This window comes from Leiobunum rupestre, chromosome 3, assembly GCF_980474605.1.
Source record: "Leiobunum rupestre chromosome 3, qqLeiRupe1.1.hap1, whole genome shotgun sequence".
Classification (NCBI taxonomy): domain Eukaryota; kingdom Metazoa; phylum Arthropoda; class Arachnida; order Opiliones; family Sclerosomatidae; genus Leiobunum; species Leiobunum rupestre.
Genome location: NC_143386.1, coordinates 54,228,836 through 54,251,514, shown reverse-complemented (window position 1 = coordinate 54,251,514; position 22,679 = coordinate 54,228,836). Strand labels below are relative to the sequence as shown.

Below are 22,679 nucleotides of genomic sequence, written 5' to 3'. Positions count from 1 at the left end.
TTGTTTTTGGAAAAAATCGACAGTTTTTGGACTGCTTTTCAAAATAAGGATTGGCAGTTTTTTAGGCTTTTTTCAGTTTTATTTTGGAGGGTTTTCGATTGATAATCTGGCATCCCATTACCAAAAAGGGTTTGGAATTCCTGATGTTACATATTGAAGGATTGTGAATCTACATTTTACTCTGACCCTCCAATAATCTTGTTGGCCAAAACCTCGAATGAAAAACCACTCAGATCTTTTGAATCAAGTCATCACAAATTTAAAAGCCGGAGGTATAGTAAGCTCTTACACTTTATAAGAGTTCTATTTCAGATTAAAGTCATTTATCTCAAAATTACAAATACACAATGAAGTACTTTTCTGGTAACACATATGTAACTTTTATTTGAATAGTGACAGTTTATATATTATACGAATAGATTTTTAATTTAAACGAGCAAGCTTTTAACTTGTTCGGGACTACGAGGTAACAGAGAATTTGGCTCCGGATAATTGTTTGAAAGCAAATGAACAGCACGATAGAGCTGATCATAGAAATCACATACAATTTCAATAGATCTCTTGCGTAGCACTTGTCTGAAATTACATTACAATATAAGACCAATTTTGGTTTCAATTAAGTAATAAATAGTTATACCTCATAGTTGTACTGAGCAGAAGGTGACTTTGGGCGATAATTAATGTATCAGGTGATCCCAAAAACGTATCAAGCTTATTCTTTAGAAAAAAACATTGAATATAGAAAAAACAACTTGACTTGAAGCTATGCTAATTTTCCTTACCCCAATAGCTTGAATAGCCAACGAATCACATCCTGGGAGGTTGGACAGAGGTCCTTGTTTTGGTTGATAATCTTGAAGAATCTTATAAACAGCTCCCATGGCCAAGTTAGAAACAATATGAGACGCCTGCTCACTAACTAGAGTATCCAAATGCGCATCCATCTTCAATAAAACCCATTTATAAGGCATGTTTAAGGTCAAAACATTGTGGGTTTTTTACTTGAGCTTGAAGCATTTCCAACCACTGATCGACAAATTCAAATAAGGCAAGTGTAGAATGCATTTGGTAGATGCAATTGGCCATATAAACTGCCATGTCTGCCGTAGCCAACTTGGATGCTGTCATATGGCATAGTTGCAGTAAAGGCTCAATCATGGCTTGAAGGATTTGAGGAACATCTTGTTGACGGTCGTTCATGGAGACCAAACAGGCGTCCTGGCATGACAGAACCTCTCTCATAAGGCCCAATGTTTGAATTACAGCCTCAGTTGGTCCCAAACCAGCTGGTGGCAGCTCTGCTTGTTCAATAAGGCGGTTGCAGTGACATGTTAAACTGTTGTAGAACATCTTTTGAGCCAGACAACGCAACTCCTCCAACGTCCCAAGAAGCTGGGAGGTGATCTGCATAACTTGACTGTCAAAGGGTAACAAATTAAGTTAAAAGAAATCTGTCTACTAAAATGGTAAAATGAAATGTACCTAATAGTATGATGATAGAATTTAAGCAAACTAGAAAGTCGAAACAGAATTACGGCTCCTGGTTCCGAAACTATCAACTGTTCCACCCTCACTTTCAATGGTCTACATAGACCCTCCGTTATGTGGGACAACGCTTGTTTAATGTCATCTTGGAGTCCTTCTTTGGTGCAATTTCTTAGCAAAGCCTCCAACATTTCTTTCTCAGAAGCTGAAGTTTGATGGAGCCAAGCTAGCATGTCTCCCGTATAACGTAATGGGTCGTGAGAATGTAGTTCTATTGGTCGAGGAGTGCCTCCTGGACCTCCCCTAGTTAAGGCATCAATGAAACCCCTGACGACAGCGGCTCTTCTCGCAGTAGCATACTCATCCAAAGAATATTTGAATAGTACAGGCCGATCTTGTAAGTTTTCCATAGCTTGCCACAGCATTGGATTTATATCAGGATTCTCCATGTTCAATAAACGGCATTCACTCTGGGTCCATCTGTATAGTCGCTCATAAGCCGCTTCTTGGTGTAACGCCATAGATTCCATTATTTCCAACCTGTTTTTTAAACATGTTACATTTTTATAGTATCAAATTAGACCATTGCAATATGTAATAACATTATTAATTAATTACCCAGCGGTTTGTTGATTGCTTCGCAGCAAAACTTTACAATCTTCATGAATCTTTTTCACACGAGCTAAAGCGTTGAAGAACCCCTCTTCTAATTTCCCATCTCTACTGCCTCTTAAACATTTTATTTCTTCGGGACTCAATTGGAATGTTTTCAAAAAAGAGGATATTATATCTTGCTTCAGTTGAACTGTTTGGCTTTAAAATGTATGTAAATATTAAAAAAAAACCATGAGAAATAATTCCATCGTAGAATTCTAAAATTTTTACCATTCATTTTTTAGTTTTGTAGTTTGACTTATCAAATCATGCGTTTGAGCTTTGGTTTCCTAAAAATGTAATTGGTAGAGCTTTTAGAAATGATATACCACACGTCAATTAACGCAAATTTAATACCTGCAGCCTGTCAGTCATATCCTTGCAATGGTTACTCATTACGTGTATATCTTGACACATTTTATCTAGTACCTATTTATATAATTTCTTAATACTTAAGTGTAAAAATTATTGTCATAAAGCTTAATGTAATACGCACTTCTTTAACCTCTTTAAATGCCTGTACAAATTCTTCATTTACAGATAGATTTTTCTTTTCAATATCACTACGTAAATTTCTACGTGTTCTTATGTTATTTTCTACAAATATTGTTGATAGAGATCTTAAAGCTTCCAATGTATCCTGGAGAAAAAAACATGTTTTAGTATTAAAAAAGACAATTCCCTATTAAAAGTAGACTGAAAGTTACCTTATCGGATTCCAATCTCAAATCTAATATTTTACTAAGTTTTTGATTTAAATGAGTATTTGGAAGACCAGCAGATTCTTTAAATGGTTCTACCATTTTATATAATTTAATTATTATTTTATATATACGAGAATATATAAGTTTACTTTCACAGATCACCTAAGATGCGTCAATTCTAATTTGCTGATAAAATTTTAACGCATAGGTAGCAGTTTCAATATGCACAGGATTTCAGATACAAGTTAAATTTATGGATTAGGAGAATAGGTGTTTTTAAAACATCGTTTCTTCACTTGTTTTTGTAAGTGTTAGAGTTATAGACGTGAAAGACTATAAAGAAAAACCAGGAAAGCGTGGGCCCACTTTGAATTGCTTGAAAAGAGAAATTTCGCTGCAAGACAAGAGGTTAAGGTTAGTGTAATTTAACTGTTGTTAAAGTAGAGTTGATATTAGAAGTTGTCCTGGTTGGTAAAATAGGAAAAGCAAAATTCCTGTCGTCTGCTTTGAGAGAAGTATTTATTAGTCGTCCTTTCACCTTAAACGAGGAAAATCCCACACGAGGTGCGATAGAAACTTGGCGATATTTTATTCCTTTTATTTATATAACAATATTTCAGGTGGAAAATGTCTATGTTCCACTTTGTAAACTGCCTGGCTCTGGCCTGCGTCCCATACTTCATGACCTACAAATTCACTGGTTTAGCTGAGTATGGTTCTTTTTGGAAATGCGCTCAAGCTGGATCTATGTACATGGTAACTCAACTGTGTAAAATGCTCCTACTTGCCACGTTCTTTCCGACCAGTGATAGCAGTTTGGGTCCAACTGTGGTTGGTGGTGTTGATGTAGTCCACGAGTTTCTTAAATCCACTGTAGACTTTGCTGATTTGGCCGGACTGCATGTTGTCATGACCAAAATCGCTGGAAAAGGAGAAACTAAATTCCTTGTGGCTGGTCTGGGATGGGCTTCGGCCGAGTTTGTCATGACCAGGTTTATACCACTGTGGGTTGGAGCAGGAGGACTGGAGTTTGACGTTCGTTACCTGCAAATCTCATTTGATAGCAATATCAGCTTGATCCATTACATAATGGTGGCAACCTTAGTTTGGCTGTGGAGCCGTCATAGTCTGAATCGTACTCATGTACCAATTGTGTTACTACTTTTGGCCATAGCTTGCTACCGACCCTTACTAATTGAACTGATCTACCAACTGTTTAGTCTTGGACCTTGGACTGTACTGATTTTCAAAGCTATCGCTACAACAGCCATGGGCATTATCACCCTTCACATTTACCTAAGCTTGGCTCAATCAACAAATTCGTACTAACTATCGTACCAGCTGATTAACTTAAAATTCAATTATAAATACCAATCGAGACAAAATTTCATCCTTATGTATTTATCACTCCATTGCAAAAGAAGAAGAAATCATGTTTGGTGGTTAAATAAAATTATAAAATACAAATAAAATGTTTATAAGTAGCCAGCCAATTTAATTTTATGCGGTAAATAAACTGTGCTGAGGAAAGTGGCTGAAATTTCATTGAAAACCTGGATTTCCGCCTTTCTTCCCATTTCAATCATCAACCTTATCTGTTTTAAAAGATATTTTCAACATAAAAAAAATTTAATTGACTCTTCCCCATGTAAAACCTGATTAATCCACTGTGGACAATCACAGACGTACGGTCGCGTCAGAAATCCAATTAATTTATTAACCTCTCGAGGGGTCAGAGGCATTGTAGCTATGTCGGGGATACTAAATCTAAATTAAGAAAAATATGCGCATGAATAATTTTATTCAGGGAAGTAAGAAGATCAAAAACTGACCTACAAAGATCATTTGGGTGGACTCCGACCCATTTGATGGTTGGAACAGTTAAACGTTCATTGGTAAAAGACATTGCCTAAAGAAAAGTTAATTTAAAGTAAAAGGAATTTAATTCATGAATATATTTACTATATAAATTAACATACACGAGATCCGTATTTATAACACAACAAAATTTCAATTCCTAGTTGAGATTTCATAAATTTAATATTTGTAATGTTAATTTAAAGAACAACGAAATAAATTTACCATCTGGGTCACAATCGGACAACACCAAAACGGGAATTTTAAGTTCCAACCACAGTTTTCGGACTAATTCCCTGGTGTTTACATCAGGAAAACCTTTACCCTTTAAATCAATTCAGTTGTAAATAGAATTTCTGAATTAATCACCTGTAATTTTAAATTATTTTACTGTTATGATGATACATGGGCAGACGTGAGATTGAAAATCGTCGTCCAATAATTTCCTGAATGTAGCATCCTTTTCTACAACCAATATAAATCTAGCCTGCGATTCTACAACTTAAAAATAGAAATTTTATTGAAATTCTTATCATAAAAGTATGCTAAATATATATAAGTATATAATATATAAATATCTATAATATTGTGAGAACTTCAAAAACTGCTGGATTTCAGTCTGCTAAGCAAACGATAAATCACAAAGCGTCGACAAAGCAGACGAAATCCAACAATTTATGAGCTTCTCACGTTGGCCGCTACGTGGCTCTGTGTATAATAAAAGTGCTAATTGGATAGCTTTTTCATTGGCTGTAGGTTACGTCACTCAAAGGGCCACACTAGCGTTTTAAACAATTCGGCCCGGATTTACCGCGTGGTAACAGATACGACCAGTGGCGGCGCTAGGGGGTAGGCCAGGTAGGCCACTGCCTACCTGAAAATTTTTGAGGGGCCCCAAAATCACCCTATAAGGGGCCCCAAATTGATCTAGAAAGGGTCTCAAAATTGTCCCAAGAGATAAAATTATTTATAAATAACAATGAAACAATTGTCGATAATGTATTTAGAAATTTTTTAGGTATCTCCTAGTAAATAAAACCAGTTCTGTTATATTTGGACTCGTTTTACTGTTGTTAGAACTTTTTTGTTCGTCATGTACATCAGTACTTTATTTTATTGAAGCATTTCGTTGAGAAAAGGGGGGTCCCGGGTCGGGGGCCCATTTATTTGGTTTGCCTACCCTCGCGAAAATTCCTGGCGCCGCCACTGGATACGACCAATCATCTTCTGGAAACAAACCCATGAAACTGGTTAAATTCGAACGCCGGTGTGTCCCTTTAAAGAATTTTTGACCAATGAAAATTGCCAACCACTGTTACGTTTAGCCACAGGTTTAAGATGTTTATTATAGAGTGTAGTCGTCTGATACGATTTTGAAAACTTGTAACGTCACAGCTGTAGTGTTAATAGTGGCCGCCATGACAGTTACCGTTTTTTATCAATAGGCAAATTACAATGGTGACGACGCAGGGTTTCAGACGACAACACTCTATATACTTCTGATACAACTAACTTGTTATTGCGTCAACATCGGTCGGCACTGAAATCGGCTAAAAATAAAAGATTTTAAAGGCACACGAAATGCTACATGTTCTAGAAAGTTGTGATATTTTTGAATACCGCAAACTTACGGAGTTTCCCTGACAGGTAATGTATTTATCCTCCGTGTCTATAAACTCTAGATTGCCCACCACGTAACCCTTGGATGACGCCAACTGTGTAAATAATTCGCGATTTTATAATTGTTCCTTATTTGTTCTAAGTATTCCTTACAATCCTAAGTTCTTTCCTCGGCACTTTGAACATGCAGGACAAGTCATCAATTATATCGTCGAGTACCTTTTGCTCAACGAATAGAGGCTTGTTTTGGTAAAAGACGTCACTAATTAGTATAAAATTAATTAGCTATATTATACTAAAATCGGGGTTAATGAAAAGATACCGTTTGGTGGAGTAGCCATCGTGTAAAAGCAACTCGTGAATTTTGTCCAACAAGAACACGATGAGAGCTATGAGAATCGATTAATTATTCCTTTAAAAGTCGTTAAGCGGATTAAGGAGAAAAAAGTCTAAACTAACTAAATTTCTTCTTCTTTAAAACCGAATTTACATTCGACGTGGTAGCTTCATCTTTCAGGGATAAACCTACACCACGTACGAATCTAAACGGAAAGCAACGAAATTTAAAATTAAGCCTTTGCTACCGAAACTGAAAAACGCACTTGCCTGATGTTATGCCATTCCTTCCTTCTTTTCAAAGAGAAATGGGGAATGTCGTTGTCTAGCGTAATGTCAACCATAGTGGACATAATTCTTTCGATTTTTACGATAAGCTCGTGTCTTATTCTAACGATTAGTGTATCAAATTAAAACCTCAATTACGTAAAATCATAAGGTGTAGTTTTAACCTGTTTCTATCTAAGTTTTCTTCTGGAAAGTATATTGGTTGGCATTCTCTGGTCAATTCATCCAGACGAAACCACTCGTTATCACCGGCTCCGTTCATTACAATCTGTTCAAATTAAAGTATATGATTAACCTGTAAAAAGCGTAATAATAAACTAAAATTAACCTAAATTGAAAATAATAATCAACTTAATTAATTTTAGACCTTTTTGAACTGTGCGTTTCAAGTGTTTCAACGCCTCCAACTTCCAAGCCTCCTATTTCGACGCAATTTTGAAAATTTCGCGTCTTTATAGGTTTAAGAGGCGTGAGCTGCCATCTACATTACAGGCCTATCATTAGAAAGTATTTATGAAAAGCGGCTCACCATAAAAATAAGGTTTCATTTAATTTCATTCAATATATAATTACGGTAATAATGATGATGGATCCTTAATTTATATACAAAACCTACTTCGAAAAGCCATAGTAATTCTACACGAAAAAGAACAGAGATTCGTTTTACAGTAATACCAGAATCGTACCTACTGTCAAGTGAAACAGCGAAAATTCACCCATTTTAAACAACAAACCTCGTACCGGTGTTCAACGTAACTATAACAGGTGTACGATAAATCTCTAGTATATTCTTAGATTGATATAGGAGGGGAAAACGGGCTTCTGAAGGAAAATATGGGGCTTCGCATATATGCGATAACATGATTATATAATATCAAAATCGGTCTCCGGTAGGTGTCGCTCCCGCTCTTCCAGAACTTGAATCAGTGTCACGTGGTACAAATTTCACGCATACGGGCTTGGAAAGAGCAGGGCTGGGTGTCTACGGCGTGTTTATTCATTTCGCCGGACCGCTCCTAGAAATAACAGTGTCAAGATTATCCATAAAAGATCCAATAAGTGCTACCACAAACATCCATTCGACATCTTCCCAAGCGCGTTACTTCAAAAGTAATGTGTTAATTACCATAGCTTAAAAGGATATACTACAACTGCGTGACGTAAGAGAGGTGACGTTTACCTTCGCTGTTGCTATCTCTCGCAACGTTTATTGTATTAGGGCCCCCATATAGAAAGTACCCCACACCTGGAGGGGTCCGTTACGCGCTTCGAGTGAAATTCGCGTCATCAGAAAATATGAAAAACAAATATTTCCAACTCATTCTCTGAAGAAGGTAGATTTTCAAGTAAGCAATCTAATCATTATTAGTCTTTTGACGTGTACGAATCCTATAAGAATATAGGTTGTTTGAAACGTTCCGGTGGATAGAAATTAAGACTTAAATATTACGCATAAATATATCACCTTTCGAGGTTAATTATTTTACGCGATTATTTTAATGAATGACATTATAAAAACCGGTATACTTTTTCAATGAAAATGCCCCTCGGTATCAATAGCTATTTTGAAATAACTTTTTAAATTTCATATCGAATTTATCTCACGCGTGCATTTGGTTAGGACAAAAACTAGGTACGACAAAACGGTGTTAAAAATTGGTTAATGTCATTAAATTGTGATTTCTATTTCAAAATCAAACTTTATCCAGAAAGTCGAGTTATAAGGGGGATAAAATCCAGAATGAAGGCAGCGAAAAGTTGCAACAATGAAAACACTTTGTATTTTACTGAACGCTTCAGCTATGAAATGAAATCGCTTCTCGGGGACCAGATTAATATCCAAGATTAGACTTTCTACAACAAAGCTATTGTTGTAACCGAGATCCTGGTTGATTGAAGGGGTAGCTAATGCGAGTGAGAAAGTGGGGATGTACGTTTTTGTTAGCCTGCTACGAAATGGGCAATTTATTTAACATTTACACCCGAAACGTATTCTGCGTATTGGTTAAAATTCGTATCCTATTTATCTTTCGTATTGCGACTAATTTTTGAATAAAAGATAAGCAAATTAACCCTAAGTGTTGATTTTTTCTAACGGTACTTTCATTAATTGTTTGCTACTTTTTAAATTTGGTTCTGTGGTTAAGTTTTTTTTACTTCTCATTCTTAATTTTGTTTAGTCGATTAGTTTATGAGATATTATGCCATGACTCAATAACTAATTAACAATTTAATTCAAAGTTGTCAGAACTACTTTAAGCAACTGAAAATACTTAAATAGTTAAATTCGCGCCACAACTTGTTTGATTATTTCGCGTCACATATTAAAAGCTTTCACTAATTTGCTAAAGCAGTACACTATTAAAAGATAAACGCGTTAACGGAACATATTACGAAATATATTTCCAGATTTAATGTGATAATTTATTTATACAAATGTCAGCGATATACAGGAAATATAAAGGACAGCGGAAATAATTAGAAAAAATATTCATTAACTAGTATATGTAAAAAGGGCACAGTAAATTAATGGTATAGCATCTAATTTTTGACCAATATTTCCCTATGGATACCAGTACAGTCATAAGTAACATAATAAAACTTGTAGAGGTTAACGGTAATAGTGAGTGTAGGGAGCTGTTGGCTCGCCTGCCATGAAGCGCTTGCCACCACCCTTCTACGCATCGTAACCCGGCCACCTGAATTAATGGCTTTAAAAGTCACTAGATGATTGCATATGACTTGGGTATTAGCCTAGCTGATTATTTTAATTTAACATTGGTATTAAGTTATGAGTATGAGACTGTGACTTCCTGTGGTCTTAATCCTAAATTTCGTACAGAAACCTTTTTCAACACTGGCACTCTAGCCCAGTTCCGACTTGGAATCGTAACCGCCCAGAGTAAGACATTAGCATCCTTAGTAGTAGCAAACTTAGCCACTAGGGGACTCTGTATTGAATTAAACCTTGATTGGGCAATAACTCAGAAAGTCAGTTCGGTGATCATTTTGGCTAATTGACATACGTACCGGGCTGTGTAAACATGGGGGGCAGAATCCCCGGGGCCCTACGGAAAAGGGCCCACAAGCGTGCTTTTCAGGGACCCGGTACGATAAGAACACATTCAACAGCAATTTCAGTTAGAAGGGCCCACTATGAGATAATTTTCCGCCGGGCCTAAAATGTGTCTGCACGGCGCCGCATTCTAAAAATAATAATAATAATAATCAGCTAGGCTAATACCCAAGGCACCACCTTGGGTCAAAGTCATCCAGCGACTTTTATTGCCTTTAATTCAGGTGGCCTGGTTAATTTGCGTAAGAGTGTGGTGGCAAGCCTTTCATGACACGCGAGCCAACAGCTCCCTATACTCACTATTACCGTTAACTTCTACAAATTTTTATGAAATGAGGAAACTGAAGAACTCGGTGGAAAACTCCTTTAACCAGTGGGGAGAGAGCTCGCAAACTCTACGCATGAGTAGTTCCGAGTTTTGCACTCAGTGCCACCTAGGAGCAACAAAAACTAGGAGAACGCAGTATTGTGTACAAATTTCATTGGACGAGCCTTTACGCTGAACGTTTTACGGGCGGGGGGAAGAAAATTTCCGAATTTTCCCCTTCCGATGGCAACAGGCGCTAAAGCGTCTAACCAATGAAAAATATACGCAAGAAAAAGCACGACTTTTGACGGGTTGCATTCTCCTTTTGTGGAGTACTTTGTTTGTTGCTCCTAGGTGCCACAAGCTGGGATTGAACCCGGCTCCTCTTACTGCGAAGCCAAAGCTCTAACCTTTCCGCCACCTCACTTCATGTTATTGCGTTACTTATGGTACAACCACTCCAAAAAATCCGGAACAAAATTGATGAAACCAGTCTACTTGCCTTACAAAACTAACAGGGAATGAAGCCCTAAAGAAATATCGTGAAAGAACCCCTATTCAATAGATACTTAATACAAGCGAAAGGGGGAACAGAATAAACATTTCTTCGTAATATTACATATAGGTCCCCCCTTCCCGACCTCCTTAAGGATGCCTTCCCCGAACCTATTGACGGTGGACAATGAGGCGGACAAAAAGGACAAAACTAGCATCAACGACTCCATTGACATTCACAGCGACGTCACCAAAATCATTGGAGACGAAGGGTAAAATGAACTTTAATATCTAGTATTCCTTTTCCATTAAATTATTATCTCCGATTTCGAAACGAAACGGATTAAAGAACAGTGATGCCAGGTCGCGAAAATGGAATTTCCCTTTCCGACCCTTGAAATTTATCTTTTTGGACCCAAATTTCCCTAGTTTTCCAAAACACTAAAAACAATGATAATTGCCTAAAACAATTACCAAAATAACAAATGTTCTGAAGAAAATAATACTTTTATTTTCATCTCGCTATGAATAAAAACTAGGAACAATTTTACTACCATAAAAATCAGTTTGTACTAGGGATAGAGCAGGGAAAAGTCGATCAGACTCGTTCCTGTGGGCCAGTTATTTAGTAGACGACTTTACAAATTGCAGGGGTGCCAGCTAAAGCGAGTCCGACAAAATACTTATGAATATATCAATTGACTCTTTCATAATAAGTCAATTTAGTGAAGTTGTGACATTTTTATGTTAGCTTTGAATAAAATAATTTTCCCCCTTGAATTTCCCTAGATTTAGCTAATTTTTGGTCAGATTTCCCTTTTCCCTTTATAACGTTTTTAGGGGTCAAAATGTCCCTAGATGTGGGAAATTGCCCTCAATCTGGCATCACTGCTAAAGAATCGAAGGATTAGTTTACTGAAATTGCAATTGTTGTAGCAATGGCAGTAGCGTTGGAAGTTGGCAGTCCGTGTACAGTCCCACCACCGAGAGTATGACCTATCAACCCGTCAAAGGAATTGGAAAGTACAAGCCATCTTTGAAACATCTCATTCCGATTAGAGTTAAAACTGGGTAACGTTGTATTTACGTTTTAAACGCGCTTTATTCACGACCGAAAGCTATCATTACGCCCTCTTTTGGTTGCCGTCGACAACTATATAGGTAGCGTAGTTAGCAGACATTATTAGCATTTGGCAGCCAGTAGCGTAAGGACATTTTATGGTACGCCGGGCCCCCACCAGCATTTTGTTTTACATTTATTTTGTCCCTATTTCGAAATATTTTCCCTTTTTTTGTTTTCAGATTTTGGTGGGAGTTCTGTGGTACGAAATTACGCGTATTAAAAGGTTATTTAATTTAATTGAAAAATGGGTAAAAATCTACGAAACTTGTATATGCGAATACCGAAAAGTGAATAAACTAATTAAAACACTATGTACAATAACAGAAGTGGGAAGCAAAACAAGTTACTAGTTTTAATAAAACTTTTTTTTTATTGTGCATAAAGTGGTTTTTTAGTTTATTTACTTTTCTGTATGTTAAAGGGTTCTGATAAGTTAGTTTAAATTTATAAAACGTTAATATTTGCATTTTATTTTAATTTTAAATTGTTTTGCATTTTCCTTTTATGGGCATTTTCCTTTTAATGTACCAATAGCAGACGCTAGATTATAAACTCTAACTCGGAATAACGTTTTGGTCTGAAAGGGACTAAAAAATCTATTAATTATGACTAAATCCCAAGTATAAAATTGAAGTATCTTCTTCCACAAAGCCATCGACTTATCCAACGACTACCCGCGAATTATCAGGCTAATAAACCCGAGACCGTTATCATCCCGTTATAACTCTAAGATAAAAATTAAACCTTATGCTCATTTAAATAGGGAGTTAACAACAGTAATCGCCTGGCTACGGACGATAGTTAATTCGTGAAATACCTAAAACATTTATAGGAAAAATATTAAATTTCTTACCAATTTATAGGGCTTGATTAAGGGGGAAGACTTCAGTGGCCAATGTCTACTTTCGCGCTATTTCAAGCTGAACTCTTTTAATTTTGTATTTTAACTTATAAAATTAATATTTAAGTGTAGAACAGCCTCTTGTTTAGTGATTAAAATAATTTTGACAATTTTAAATTTATAAGTAATTAAGTTATTACGTTTTAATTCGGACCCCCGGAGCTAAACAAGTTGGACAAACGCCCAAACTACCCTTTAGTTAGGACCTTATATCTCTATTAATATTAGAATTATCAAAATTATTTTAAGCACTAGAGGAAGGTTCAGCCTAATAAGAAAAATATAATTCAATGATGTAATTGTTAAAACAGAAACGTTCAGCTTGAACGAAAAAGAGGCTTTTACGGTATTCTTGCCCCTTAAAATCAAAATCCAGTTGTAAATTTGATAATGGAATGAACAATTTTATGGCAAGGATTTTATTTTTGAAAGCAAAGGAGAACAATAGGATAATTTACGATTAAATTACGGAACAAAATATAGATTTCCTACATATACATGTGAAAATACATAAATTTTTAAAGGGAATTAATTATTTGGCGATAGTGGGAGGATAACTAATATGGTCAAATCTTTTTGTGTTGAGTCTTCATGGCGTAACACCGACGTAATGTTGGTTAAAAAGCTTTTCCATTTTCTTGTCATTATTGCCGTCTATATTAAAAACTCGAAATAGTTACTGAAAAATGTAACAAAAATTATATAATAAGATCTTAGGTTATTCCAATCATCTTCACTAAGCCTTAATTCATCAGAGTTTTGATTTTTCTTTCGAATTCTTTTCAGTAATTATTTGTAAAGATTGCTATTTTATGTTGAATTTAGCTTTCCAATCTATTGTTTCATAACGTGTTGTGAATGAATGTTCAATCTTAAATGACGTATTTACAACCCACGACGACCAATATGACTGCTAATGGCGCTGAAATAGATTTCAAGCCTCGCGACGTCACGAAGCATTTCGTATTTTACAAGTGTTAATTTCCAACACGAATATGAAAAGGAGTGGGAGGGAGCACCAGATGTCCTATTTTCATAACGCGTCCTAAGGCTCAAAAAAGAGTGTTCGCTTAACATAATTCCTTTTGCCGCGTTTACAGAGCGGGCAGTTCAATGCCCGTTGACCAGTCGGGGTTCTTCGCCTTCCTCCTCTTCTCCTGGTTGACCCCGCTGGTCTGGAGGGCATACCGGAAAGGCCTGAACCCTGCGGACATCTACTACTGCTCCCCCTTCGAAAGTGCTAAAGTCAACGGGACAAGATTGTCCGCCATCTGGGACAAAATCGCCAAAGAGAGCGGCAATTCCAAAAAGACTCTCTTCAGACACGCCCTGTACAGTTTCGTCAGTACTCGGTACATCGTCTCCTGCTTCGCCTACGTCCTGTGTCTCGTCTTTGGCTTCGTGGGACCCGTTAGTATATCGTTTATAACGCGAAATAAATGGCTATTTTCTAATAACATTGACGTTTCCTCCTCGCAGACATTATTTTTGAGAATGTTGCTGGTGTATTCCGAGTCAGACCGGGACGAGACCGTCGAAGGGATCATATTTACGGTGGGACTTTTCATCAGCGAGCTCCTCCGGATTTTGACATTCGTGGCCTTATGGGCCATCAATTGCCGAACCGCCATTCGTATACAAGCCGGTTTGAACTTCCTACTGTACCAGAAGCTAGTGAGGTTACGAGCCATCTCAGGAAAGACCGCTGGTGAGGTAATTTCGACCTCAGGATTAAAGATTCGACTTCACGAATAAAAGCACGAAGTTTTAACGAAATACTTGTCTTATCTTAGCTGATCAACTTGTTCTCAAATGACACCAATAAGGTGATGTTGATGGTCTACACCGCGCCACTGGTCATTGGAGGTCCCATACTGATCGTAGCTACCCTGGTGTACACTTGGTACCTAATCGGAGTTTTCTCCCTAGTGGGTGTGGCAGTCTTTTGCTGCGCGTATATCTTTCAAGTATGGTCGTTAACTTTTCAATCTGGTGACAAGAAGTTAATTAAAGTTTATCTCTACAGTTCGGCATTTCTAGACTAACAACGCGTTACCGCAAGAAAGCCGTAGCGGCGACGGACGAAAGGGTAATTGACTATTATCTTCAGGACCTTACCTAAATTAACTAAAGCTGATTTTCGAACATACAGGTTAGCCTAATGGGCGAAATATTAACTTACATCAAACTGATAAAATTCTTCGCGTGGGAACGACCATTCGCGACGAAAATATCGGACGTCCGACAAAAGGAAAGGTCCCTACTTGAAAAGTGCCAATTCTTACAAGCCATCAGTACTTCAACCGCCGTTTTGATACCAGTCTTAGCGACGGTCCTGACTCTGGTAGTCTATATCATCAACGGGAACAACCTACACGCCTCGGAGGTAATTTACCATTTGCGTTCTACCAGAAGTATAGATGATGGTCTCGCTTATAGGTGGTTTCTTTTTACCCTAAAACGTTTTATTCGCCAGTTCCGGGGATGATAATTACTCCGGCCCAGAAACTATTCGCTTGTTCCGGAGTATTAGGGCTACTCTTTTTACTCCTTCTGAAAAGGAGGTGTAAAGGAGTAAATCGGATAATAGGTGGTTTCTTCTTGCCTGTTCTCGGACCAAAAGTGTACTCTTTTTACCCTAAAACGTTTTATTCGCCTGTTCCGGGGATGATAATTACTCTGCCTCATAAACTATTCGCTTTTTCCGGAGTATTAGGGCTACTCTTTTTACTCTTTCTGAAAAGGAGGTGTAAGGGAGAAAATCGGATTTTGTCGTCTGCTATAACCAGAATTTATCTGCTAAAAAGGCTACAGGCAGCCATTTTGAAAAAATGTTTTTACTCCGACTCAAACTATTTGCCACCACTCTTCTAACCCTACTCCGAAATACCGGAACAGGCCGAAAGAAACCACATAATGTCACTGGCTTGAAACATGTACCATCTCAGATTCCTTAATCTGATTTTCAAAATATTTTATTTAGTAAACTTCCTAAAACAATTAGATCGGGAAAATATAGTTTTTATATAAGTAATTATCTCTATGTAGTGTAAGTTTAACATCTTGTAGCATTAAGCGGATTAATACAGGCGGTAGCTTTTCAAGAGTGTCGCGGTGTACACATATGACAGGGTTGCTACAAAATTTTCAGATTCAAATTCCCTGACCATTTAAAGGGATTTTCCCTGACTTTTTTAAGGTTTAAATTTTAATTTTATATTTTACTTTTATTAGAAGTTAATAAATTTAAATGGACTTGTATTTCAGTAAAAAGGTTATTGCTATGTTCAAAAAAATAAGCCAAACTTTCAAGGAAATAAATGATAATCATAGAATTTGTCATAGATCTAGAGTAAAATTACCTTCAAAAAGTGTCAAACGAAAATTGAATTCCCTGACGTTTTACAAATTCTTAAAATTTCCTGACCTTTCCCTGACTTTTTACGCCCATTTTTAAATTCCTTGACATTTCCCTGACGGGTGGCAACCCTGTATGATAGGAAATTTGCTCCCATTGTAAAGATGGTACATATTTCATTTTAATGGTCTAAATGAATGTTTTTCTCATAAGAGAATTAAAGAGATGTCATAAACTTCTGGTTCTACACAGTCTACTAATTCTCGTTGAATAGAACCAATGCTTTATCAACATTTTCTTTCCATGTGCACCGAATTGTTAACAGGCATTTACAATCTTGATGCTGAACACGATCACAGCTCACGGCCTGAAGACGCTTCCATTGTGCGTCCGAGACTTGGTCAACGGGTTCGTGGCGCTCATGCGCGTCGAGGTACCAAACAATCTTCAGGCTTTTGAAAGCGAAAATGCGCGTGAAATAATGAATAAACTTTTCAAATAAATAGGTCTTTTTGAAATTGGACGAAAAGTTCAGTTACGCTACAATCCCGTCTCGCCCGGACATCGCCGTCTATGTCAGCAAGGCCACGCTCAGTTGGCCCGTAATCGAAAATAGCGACGAGGAAGAAATTTTAACTGGTTAGTTGCTTTTCTACCATTGTTTGGAGTTTTACTACTAAACTAAGGCGTGGCTAACTATGTGGTTATATCGCAGCCAATAAGATCGTTACCGCCGATATCGAGACGGAGGATCATACCGCTTTGGTGATACCTCTTTCACCCCAACCGGCTCTGTTGAATGTGAATATATCCTTACCAGTCGTAAGTGTCATTAAAATTAAACGAGTATTAAATTATCTATACATTTAGTACCGTCTAGGGTCAAGTCTTTGGGGTTTCCGGGCCCGTTGCTAGTGGAAAATCGTCCCTGATTGCGGCCTTACTTGGGCAGGTAAATACGATCATACTACCCAACTCAACTTTCTTACCGTTGATTAAATACGATTATGTATTTATTAAGATGCAATTAGTCACTGGTCAAGTATCGTTGAAAAACTCCGTGGCTTATGTGGCCCAGCAATCCTGGATATTGAACGTCACCCTCAAAGATAACATTCTATTTGGACATCAGTTTAATTCCAAAAGGTAATTGAAATATTCAAACTAAAACCTTCAATACGAACACGACCCTTAATAATATAAATATAATCTACAGGTACTACGAAGCGGTGTATTGTTGTAGCTTAACTGAAGACATCGCTTCTTTGCCACACGGAGATCAGACAGAAGTAAGCCTCAATTACACTTTAGAAATTAATCGTGTTTAAGCTAAACAACTAAACTCGAAATAGATTGGCGAAGCCGGTATCACGTTAAGCGGTGGTCAAAAGCAAAGGTTGAGTTTGGCCAGGGCTCTGTACGCCAACAAGGACTTGTACTTATTGGACGACCCCTTTTCGGCGGTGGACTACCAAGTGGGCAAACACATTTTCCAACATTGCATCAAGGGGGCGCTGAGGGGCAAGAGCGTGTTGTTGGTTACCAATCAGATACAAGTAAATCCTCCGTTGTTCAAAGACTTTTCTCTGTAACCGAATGACGTATCCTTCGTAGTACTTGCAAGAATGCGACAAAGTGCTTTACATGAGTGACGGACAGATTGCCGAAGAGGGAAGCCACGAAACCCTGATGAAAGACGACAATGAATACGCCCACTTCATTTCCGGCGTCAACGATGACCTTCTCAACACGTCCATGACTAGTTCCAGGGGAGAATCTCAAGGTACCATCCTCCCGAACTCTAATTTAAGTTTAAAGTTAATAATTTAACTCGTAACAGATCCGGGAACGCCCGAAAGTCTTCGAGGCGAGTTTTTCAGAGGCAGAAGTCGAAGTCCGAGTACTCCGAAAAGCTTGACCAGTTTGGCCAATTCAATGTCTGATAGCGTAGATGATGGACTCGCAGCCAGTAAGTGAATGAAATATTCAATCCGTCAGAGGTCTGGCTAAGCATTAGCGTCATCATTTTCAGCTGGTATTATGAGCGACGAGGCAACGGCTGTTGGTAATATCAACGGTGACACTTACCACGCCTACATCATAGCGGGTGGTGGATATATCGTCTGCTTGTTGGTTTTGTTCTGGTTCGTAGCTCACGGCTTCGGCGTGGCTTTTTCAAATTGGTGGCTCAGTTACTGGTTGAACCAGGGAAGCGGGGAAGTTAAGGTAATTAATTTCCAACAGCCTGAAGTGAAACCGACACCGACATTGTCCATTTCGTAGGTAAACGAATATACGGATCTCAAGATACAGACGAGTATTTTAGATAATCCGGAAATCAAGATATACGAAACTGTCTATGGGATGACGGCCTTCGCCATGTTACTAATTAGCTTTATACTGGGATTCCTATACGTCAAAGTAAATTATCCAACTATAAACTCCGCTATTCGAGAAAAAGCTAACGTCGAAACCATTTATTCTAAATAGACCACGTTCCGAGCTTCGAGTACATTTCACGATAAACTACTAGAAAGAGTACTGCATTGTCCCATGCGATTTTTCGAGACCGTTCCGATGGGACGAATCCTAAATATCTTCACCAGGGACCTGGACGAAAGTAAGGCTTGTTTGGCGAAAAGCGAAGGTAATTTGAGTAATAATTTGAGACCATCTTTCCAGTCGACGTCCTACTGCCAGTCCTAATGGACGCTTTTCTGCAACACTTTGTGGCCATCATCTTCAGTCTGATACTGGTGGCCTACGTTTTTCATTGGTTCTACATCGCCATCGTCATCCTTATATTCGTGTTCTTTTTCCTGCACCGCGTGTTCCGCGTCGCCCTCAGAGATCTCAAGAGGCTGGAGAACGTATCAAGGGCTCCCATGTACAGTCACATCTCCGCGTCCGTTCAAGGACTGGCCACCATTCAAGCCTATCACAGGCAAGAAGATTTCGTCGACCGATTCTCTCAACTGGTCGACAAGCATTCGTCCCCTCTCTACCTTTACTACTCGTCCCTACGTTGGCTCGGAGTTCGGATGGACTTTGTGTGTCTAGTCATTACACTCTTGGTCTGCTTCCTCGTGGTATTCCTCAAGGAACAAGTGGGTCCCGCCTATAGTGGTCTCAGCATCGTTCTCGCCATGCAGGTAAAACGCCGATTTTGCATAAAATGTGTTGGTTGATGTCTAATATATATATATTTTCGCTTTAGCTAAGCGGTATCTTTCAATACCTGGTCAGAACCGGATGCGACGTAGAGAGTAGGTTCACCTCGGTGGAAAGAATCCACAATTACACTACTAATTTGGAAACGGAAGCTTCTTCGGTTGTGGAACAGAATAAACCAGCCTCCGACTGGCCCACCAGGGGTAGAATTAGCTTCCGAGAAGTACACATGAGGTACAGACCGGGTCTTCCATTGGCCCTCAAAGGGATCACCTTCGATATCAGCCCCCATGAAAAAATCGGGATCGTGGGTCGAACCGGGGCTGGAAAGTCCTCCATCGGCACTGCCCTTTTCAGGCTGGTCGAACTTTCTTCGGGAACAATTCACATTGACGGTATCGACATTAGCCAGTTGGGTCTCGAAGACCTCAGATCCAATTTGTCCATCATTCCACAGGATCCAATTTTGTTCCGCGGCACAGTCAGGTACCTTAATCTAGGGGCTAATTAAATGAACGCGAAGATAATTAATTGAATAACGTATAAATTGACAGGCAAAACATGGATCCCCTCAATACATTCGAAGATAATGAATTGTGGGACTCCTTGGAAAAAACCCAGATGAAAGAGAAGGTAACTTCGACATTACAAAACTGCGGCATTATACCTAATTACCCCAACTATTTGCAGATTGTAAGTATGAAAGGCGCTCTAGATGCCATTGTCGAAGACAGAGGGGAGAACTTTTCAGTCGGAGAACGACAGTTATTGTGCTTAGCCAGATCTCTGTTAAGGCATAGCAAAGTAAGTTCACTCAAAAATAATTATTATTATTAGCGCCAATGTGAACGAAACTCTTGCAGATAGTGATACTAGACGAAGCAACCGCATCAATGGATAGTGAAACCGACCAAGTGATTCAACACACCATCCAAGATGTCTTCGCCGACAGCACGGTACTTATCATAGCACACAGGCTCAATACTGTCCTGAATTGCGACAGGGTGCTGGTACTTGACTACGGAAAGGTAACGAAAGTTCGTATAAACTGTAAGCCTTAAAACTAATCCACATTTTTACAATAGGTTGTTGAATTTGAGAACCCAGCCGTTTTACTATCGAATCCTAAATCCAAATTTGCCCAGTTGAATCAAGTGACTCGTTTATGAATAACTTAAATGAGTTTGGAAATTATTTATAATGGGCGGTTATATTCTAGTTATAAAACAATTTTAATTATATTAATGTTATGTTGCTCGGGGAAAAAATTGTTTAGCCATATTTGCTTCCTTTTTTTTAAAGAAATGCACGAGTTTAACACGTTATTCCTAATCACCCCAACCCAAAATAGACAAAAATTGCGTTAATTTTTTGTCAGTTTCCTATTATTTAGCTCAAAATCATTGTGTAAAAAAAGAAAAAACTTAATTTTATAAACACTATATTTGTAATTTTAATAGATTCATATACGTAATTTTTAATGACAAGGGTATACATTGACTAATAAAGTAACGACCTATTTTTAAACCAACTGTTTCACGTTAGTTAATATCTAGATTCATCGAATTGCCCTGCCTCCGTCGACTAGCAAATTAACGCCGGTGATGTAAGAGGCGTCATCCGAAGCGAGGAAAGCGATTGGTTTAGCTATTTCTGGGGGTTGGGCTATTCGACCAAGTAGCCCATCCGAGACTGCTCCTTCTTCCAATTGTTTGACCATTTCCTCGTTCATTCCCGGCATATTAAGAGCAATGTTAGTCTTGACCACGTCCGGGTTGACCGAATTGACCCTAACTCCGAAAGGAGCCAATTCCTTGGCAGCGAAACGGGTTAACTGGTCAACGCCCGCTTTGGAAAGACAGTAGGGTAGGCTGAACAGTTCCGGAATGAACGATAGTCGGCTGGACACGTTCACCACGCTACCTTTGGTTAGTTTGAGATGAGGAGTGGACAATTGAATCAGTCTTACCATTGCTTTTAAATTCACGTTGATAATATGGTCTATGTCGACGGCAGTCGTGGAAGCTAAGGTTTGATTCAATCTGGCGATTCCGGCGCAGTTAACGAGTACATCCAACTGCCCGAAATGACTCACGGTTTTGCTGACCAGGCCTTCCTGAACGTCGGAATGGGTCAAGTCACCGGCGTACGTCAGTACTTTGTCAGCCGATAGTCCCTCTTGAAGACACTGACTAACGGTCAATTGCAACTTGGCTGAATCTTTGTCCACTAAAGATAAGAAGCAGCCTAAGGAGGCGAAATGGACGGCGGTGGCTTGACCGATACCGGAAGCCGCTCCCGTCACGATGGCCACTTTATTCTTCAGATTAGGCATCGTTCAATTAAGATATGCTAGAGAGCTAGAGAGCGCTAGCGAATTTTGAAAAAGTCGCCCCAAATGACAACCTTGGCACAGTGAAATAATTGTGTAAAAAACGAATTGCCACGGTAAGAGGCATTATTAAAAAACTGACTGCAATGCGAAAAGTAGAATGAAGATATTGACATTGAGAAAGATCTCTCGATTCTCGATTTGAAAGGCCCCTTTACTCGCTGATAGCGAAGCTTTCGACCGATATATTCCTTTTTCAAGGCTAGCGACTTCCCTTCATGTTGCTAACCTTGAAGACCTATTTCAAACCACGTACACTATAAACATTTCCGTAATTTTTACGGTCAAAATAAAATTACCAATAAAATTCTTAGCTATATTAAGCCTATGTGGGGCCTTGGGTATTAGCCTAGCTGACTATTATTATTATTATTTTTATGTTGATTGTACGGTAAAAATACATAACATTTTAGTTAGTTTAAGCTATAGGATATTGGGTTAATCGGTCACTACATGTATTAAACAATAATTTAAAATTGAAACTACCTATTCAACGAGACTGTCAATTTTTTTATTAATCTATTTTACATTTTTATTAGTGATGTATTACAGTAGAAAAACATTGTATTTTCACCGAACGGTCAAAAATACGAAATTTGGTTTAATAGTTAATTGAAGTATCAATTTTTCATTAAATAAAAAACTTAAGTTTTACTTTTAATTTAGTTACGGTAATTAAGCAAAAGCGAAATATAATTATTAAAAACGTGTATTTATAATAACATAGCAGTATACTCAACGCCTTTTATCATATAGCAATTGAATCCATTTAAAGAATACAATTTAGGATTTAGCAGTCGTCCGACCACCGTCGAAAATCATGTGAATACCAGTGATAAAAGAGGCGTCATCGGATGCCAGAAAGGCAATGGGTTTAGCTATCTCCACAGGGTCAGCCACCCTGGCCAGCAA

The 22,679-nt window shown here is 38.2% G+C and overlaps 4 protein-coding genes across 8 annotated transcripts; 2 read left to right on the top strand and 2 right to left on the bottom strand.

Moving 5' to 3' along the window:
• Positions 1–337: 337 nt before the first annotated feature.
• Positions 338–3,000, bottom strand: Cog6 (conserved oligomeric Golgi complex subunit 6). The gene is made up of 10 exons (XM_090168657.1): positions 2,847–3,000; positions 2,636–2,779; positions 2,497–2,568; positions 2,371–2,429; positions 2,104–2,298; positions 1,483–2,025; positions 1,003–1,417; positions 783–944; positions 638–717; positions 338–576 (listed from the first exon to the last, which is right to left on the bottom strand). The coding sequence occupies exons 1-10, from the start codon at positions 2,940–2,942 to the stop codon at positions 429–431; spliced, it is 1,914 nt and encodes a 637-aa protein (XP_090024783.1). The 5' UTR covers positions 2,943–3,000; the 3' UTR covers positions 338–428.
• A 279-nt stretch (positions 3,001–3,279) lies between these two features.
• Positions 3,280–4,228, top strand: LOC149952633 (BOS complex subunit TMEM147). Its single transcript, XM_090168661.1, has 2 exons — positions 3,280–3,407; positions 3,464–4,228. The coding sequence occupies exon 2, from the start codon at positions 3,471–3,473 to the stop codon at positions 4,170–4,172; it is 702 nt and encodes a 233-aa protein (XP_090024787.1). The 5' UTR covers positions 3,280–3,407; positions 3,464–3,470; the 3' UTR covers positions 4,173–4,228.
• Positions 4,168–8,100, bottom strand: mei-W68 (meiotic W68). Of its 4 annotated transcripts, none has more exons than XM_090168659.1 (16): positions 7,679–8,076; positions 7,518–7,580; positions 7,312–7,438; positions 7,109–7,239; positions 6,927–7,046; positions 6,780–6,862; positions 6,643–6,709; positions 6,474–6,582; positions 6,332–6,415; positions 6,214–6,250; positions 5,092–5,201; positions 4,926–5,025; positions 4,823–4,860; positions 4,676–4,752; positions 4,499–4,610; positions 4,168–4,438 (listed from the first exon to the last, which is right to left on the bottom strand). In XM_090168659.1, exons 4-16 carry the CDS (start codon positions 7,204–7,206, stop codon positions 4,319–4,321), a joined length of 1,155 nt encoding a protein of 384 aa, XP_090024785.1. In that variant the 5' UTR covers positions 7,207–7,239; positions 7,312–7,438; positions 7,518–7,580; positions 7,679–8,076; the 3' UTR covers positions 4,168–4,318. The 4 variants fall into 4 exon arrangements, 3 of the variants coding, with proteins under 3 accessions (XP_090024785.1, XP_090024784.1, XP_090024786.1); XM_090168658.1 differs by having other exon boundaries at positions 7,109–7,212; positions 7,679–8,075; XR_016479896.1 differs by having other exon boundaries at positions 4,304–4,438; positions 4,680–4,752; positions 7,109–7,212; positions 7,679–8,098.
• LOC149952631 (ATP-binding cassette sub-family C member 5-like) lies at positions 7,887–20,906 on the top strand. Of its 2 annotated transcripts, XM_090168655.1 has the most exons (26): positions 7,887–8,290; positions 10,953–11,094; positions 11,759–11,893; positions 13,947–14,256; positions 14,326–14,559; positions 14,640–14,813; positions 14,873–14,935; positions 14,999–15,232; positions 16,530–16,637; positions 16,711–16,843; positions 16,920–17,026; positions 17,085–17,156; positions 17,226–17,350; positions 17,421–17,493; positions 17,557–17,760; positions 17,819–17,987; positions 18,045–18,173; positions 18,237–18,430; positions 18,488–18,625; positions 18,695–18,824; positions 18,887–19,356; positions 19,422–19,861; positions 19,930–20,008; positions 20,066–20,179; positions 20,239–20,403; positions 20,461–20,906. In XM_090168655.1, the coding sequence occupies exons 2-26, from the start codon at positions 10,979–10,981 to the stop codon at positions 20,542–20,544; spliced, it is 4,200 nt and encodes a 1,399-aa protein (XP_090024781.1). In that variant the 5' UTR covers positions 7,887–8,290; positions 10,953–10,978; the 3' UTR covers positions 20,545–20,906. The 2 variants fall into 2 exon arrangements, with proteins under 2 accessions (XP_090024781.1, XP_090024782.1); XM_090168656.1 differs by lacking the exons at positions 7,887–8,290; positions 10,953–11,094; positions 11,759–11,893; positions 13,947–14,256 and having other exon boundaries at positions 14,488–14,554.
• The last annotated feature ends 1,773 nt before the right edge of the window (positions 20,907–22,679 follow it).

Coding starts and splice junctions, on each gene's coding strand:
- mei-W68 (XM_090168659.1), bottom strand. CDS start 7,206: ATGAACGGAGCCGGTGATAACGAGTGGTTTCGTCTGGATGAATTGACC. Junction 5,026..5,091: donor GCCCATGTATCATCATAACA/GTAAAATAATTT, acceptor ATTGATTTAAAG/GGTAAAGGTTTTCCTGATGT. Junction 4,439..4,498: donor GTCCACAGTGGATTAATCAG/GTTTTACATGGG, acceptor CTTTTAAAACAG/ATAAGGTTGATGATTGAAAT.
- LOC149952633 (XM_090168661.1), top strand. CDS start 3,471: ATGTCTATGTTCCACTTTGTAAACTGCCTGGCTCTGGCCTGCGTCCCA.
- LOC149952631 (XM_090168655.1), top strand. CDS start 10,979: ATGCCTTCCCCGAACCTATTGACGGTGGACAATGAGGCGGACAAAAAG. Junction 17,351..17,420: donor CATCAGTTTAATTCCAAAAG/GTAATTGAAATA, acceptor TATAATCTACAG/GTACTACGAAGCGGTGTATT. Junction 17,494..17,556: donor CACACGGAGATCAGACAGAA/GTAAGCCTCAAT, acceptor AACTCGAAATAG/ATTGGCGAAGCCGGTATCAC.
- Cog6 (XM_090168657.1), bottom strand. CDS start 2,942: ATGGTAGAACCATTTAAAGAATCTGCTGGTCTTCCAAATACTCATTTA. Junction 2,780..2,846: donor TGAGATTGGAATCCGATAAG/GTAACTTTCAGT, acceptor TTTTTTCTCCAG/GATACATTGGAAGCTTTAAG. Junction 2,430..2,496: donor ATATGACTGACAGGCTGCAG/GTATTAAATTTG, acceptor TTACATTTTTAG/GAAACCAAAGCTCAAACGCA.